This window comes from Crassostrea angulata, chromosome 8 (genome assembly GCF_025612915.1).
Source record: "Crassostrea angulata isolate pt1a10 chromosome 8, ASM2561291v2, whole genome shotgun sequence".
Lineage (NCBI taxonomy): Eukaryota > Metazoa > Mollusca > Bivalvia > Ostreida > Ostreidae > Magallana > Magallana angulata.
In genome coordinates, this window is record NC_069118.1 from 5,477,421 (window position 1) to 5,480,818 (window position 3,398).

The following is a 3,398-nucleotide window of genomic DNA, read 5'->3' on the forward strand; positions in this document are numbered from 1 at the left end:
ATCAATTCTTTATTCTCAGATTTAATTTAAAAGATGTTGGCAATATATCTGTTCTTAGATGCACTCACACGGAGCTTAAGCATTTGAACCGCCTTGGTCATGTTCTAGAATAAATGATCTATTCGTCCCATAGTCAGGCAAAGGGGTAACAGTATTTCTCTTTGTTTTTCTGTAACTAAAATTATTAAAATGTTATCGTACTGGAAGTTATTGAATCTCACAAAATGAATTATAATCATTTTTATGCAATTGTATATTATATAATCCTTCCAATTAAAAAAACATGAATCATTACTTACAATTTTTTCCTCCAAATACCAATGAATAAAAAGCATAGTACAGCACAGCCAACTAATTCGGCTACCAGGGAGACAATGACACCAGCTTTAACTGTAATAAAACAGATGACAAGATAAATAACAAGACTACCAAAGTCCTTAAGTCCCTTTATAATGACTTTGATCTTGAAATGAAGTATAAAATACCACGGGACCGAAAAAGTGAGTATTCTTCATATTACAATGTTATCAACAAGAATATTATTGTCAATATTTTAAAAAAACCCAACTCTTTCGTTATGTTTTCTTATAAGTATCTTGTTTCCTAAGGAGTACAAAGGTCAAGCCTGCTATATCCACTCACTCCACTACCAATGTGATGTATAGGTGATAAAACAGAGAAACACGTTGATACCCAAATAAACTTTCTGAATGCTATTCAATATCGCAGGCGTTCTTTGATTTAAAATATTGATTTTGCTTTATTCTTTACCTATATCGTTATGTTTCATATCATTGTCTTTTAAGGTTTGTATACACGTTAAGAACTTGTCATACATCAAAACTCTTTTTATCGATACACAAAAAGCAGTGAGTAAGTTGACTAGATGACCTTGGCAATATATAAACTGAAAAATAATTTCTTTTTTAAAGAAAGCAGAGCTTTTTACAACGATACAGGGATATCAAATTTTTAAAATTTATTTGGAATTTCATTCATTTAATAAAATTCAGTTTAAAAAAATCATGTATAAACTTTTCCAGGTACACCTGATAAACAATTCAATGGCCATCTACTCGCATGTCGTATATAAGAATTATAAAATACAATATCAAAAGTCTCAAAATTCAAGCAATCACGTTGTTGGTATATTTTACTATGTGGCTGAATACTTTTCATAATAAAAACGTCCAGGATTTAGCTTTGCTCTTTGAGGATATTGTTATAAGAAAAATGATTAATGATCGCGGTGCATACATTTTAATGTTGCTTAATATACATTTTACATTCGCCCATTAAAGTATTACCTTCATCGCAGTTAATTCCGCCAAAAAACACATTGCAATCACAGTGATAGCTAAATGTTCCATAAATGCATGTCCCATGTATACACGGAGAACTGTCACAGTCAATGGTATCTGTCATAAATTGAAAAAAAGGTTTTGTTTGGTTAAAAAGGTATCTGTTATGAATATAAGAAATATTTTAGCTGGTAAAGAGACATCTTAAATAAGTTCATATTCTGAATGTATTTAAAGTTGTTATCAAGAAAATTATAACATACCAAATTTCAATAAAAGATATTAATTACTTATCTTATTTTAATCATAATTCGTTGTCAATTTCATTATACACATACAGATGCCTTATTAAATTATAAAATTGTGCATATCTGTTTCAAATTATCACATCATGAAAGTTCTTGCTTCTTTTTGGGAAATATGAAGTATTGTTTTAATGGTCACCCACACTTTGGGAAATGTATTGCATGCAAGCTTAATATTCTATATCCTTAACGATAAAGAATTCTAGCCAGTTTTTTACTTGAAAATCACAGATAAAAATGAATTTTAGAGAAAACTATTTTATAAAAAAATTATTTAACTACTAATCAGAGAAAATAAAGGTCCCTGCTATGTTCTTACTCCTTTATCTGAATCAAAATAACTAAGTTTTTCTGCAAGTTTTTAAGGGACCTAGACACGATATATGTTAAACTTTTTGAATTTCATTTTTTCAGTTTGTTATTGTTTGTATTGCTTTATTGCTGTCAGTTTAATCAAATTAAGATTTTTTGTTTTTAATAATAGCAAATTATTACTCTATATTGATCACTACGAATCATTTTCTTTAAAGAAATGGTATTTTTTGACTTTCCGTTTTTGTAAACAAAGATAAGATCTGAGCTTTGTTTACATAACAGTGAACTATTATCTCTATATGTCATTTGTAATCTGACATCTAACATTGACATTTAAGTAAATCGTTCAAAATGCACAAGTAAGCTTACTTATACATGAAGAATAATTTGTTTATATCAAATCGTGTTTAAGTCCATTTTATTGTTTCTACCGTAATTTCTAGAACAAAAATTTATTACGAGGGTGGTTCTTACATGTTGTTGTCAAATAAATGTCAACAACATGCATGATGAAACGAATCTCATCGCTTACAATTTGTAACTTTAAGAATTTAAGGCATTTTTTTTTTTGACATTATCTATATAGGTCAATAACATTACTTTAAAATCATCTTGAATAAATAAATGTGGACAAAGAACCCCACATCTTCAGAATTCTACCTTGACAAGCGATTAGAAAATACTTCACTTTGCTCTCAAATCACACAAAGTACTGTTATAAAAGTCAAAGGTACAAATTATATGAGATCTTTATCCAAGAAGATAAATCTAAGTAGCACTGCCAGAAATTGTTAAATAATTTAGATTTTTTTTACTTTTATACTTTTATATACAAGTATTTTTTGCTTAGTTGAAAAGATATTACCAGTCAAGACAGTCAATGCCTTGTTATCACGTGATTAAATTAGTACAACACAATCATTCCTTAATTTATTGAACTTATTTTTTTTAGAAAATAGATAATGATGTATTTTTAAAGGTATTTGGAATTATGCTTAATATTTCAAACAAAAAACTACTAGCATAAAAATTTGCTGATCAACCTAAATATAACTTATTATCGATAAACATATTAAAATTATTCTTAATGTACACATGCAAAATTTTACGAAAAAAGCTGACTTTATTTTTTCCAAGTAAGTTTTATCGTAATTACATCTAGGATTACTGCGTTTGTATCGATGTGCGGACTGGACAGGCACCTGTTGGATTATTTCTCCTCGCACACCGGACTCTAAAAGGAATTTGAAATAATTATCAAAAGACGTTTAACCTATTGATTAACATATGGATTTATATTAGTAAGAACATAAACTGAGTGTTTGTAAATACTATATCGAGAAAAAAAAACTATACCTGCAAACACTTCTGGAATAAATAGGATAGTTGTGAGGATGATAGCAAGCATTGCGCACCGAAGAGAAGTATAAAGATAAAGATATTCGATCTCTTTGGGCTATCTGTTCTGAGTGTGAAC

At 28.6% G+C, this 3,398-nt stretch overlaps 1 protein-coding gene across 2 annotated transcripts; it reads right to left on the reverse strand.

The window, feature by feature from the left end:
* LOC128161229 (protein crumbs homolog 1-like) lies at nucleotides 1–3,398 on the reverse strand. Of its 2 annotated transcripts, XM_052824454.1 has the most exons (5): nucleotides 3,278–3,398; nucleotides 3,078–3,155; nucleotides 1,308–1,418; nucleotides 300–390; nucleotides 1–175 (listed from the first exon to the last, which is right to left on the reverse strand). In XM_052824454.1, exons 1-5 carry the CDS (start codon nucleotides 3,327–3,329, stop codon nucleotides 76–78), a joined length of 432 nt encoding a protein of 143 aa, XP_052680414.1. In that variant the 5' UTR covers nucleotides 3,330–3,398; the 3' UTR covers nucleotides 1–75. The 2 variants fall into 2 exon arrangements, with proteins under 2 accessions (XP_052680414.1, XP_052680415.1); XM_052824455.1 differs by lacking the exon at nucleotides 3,078–3,155 and having other exon boundaries at nucleotides 3,278–3,397.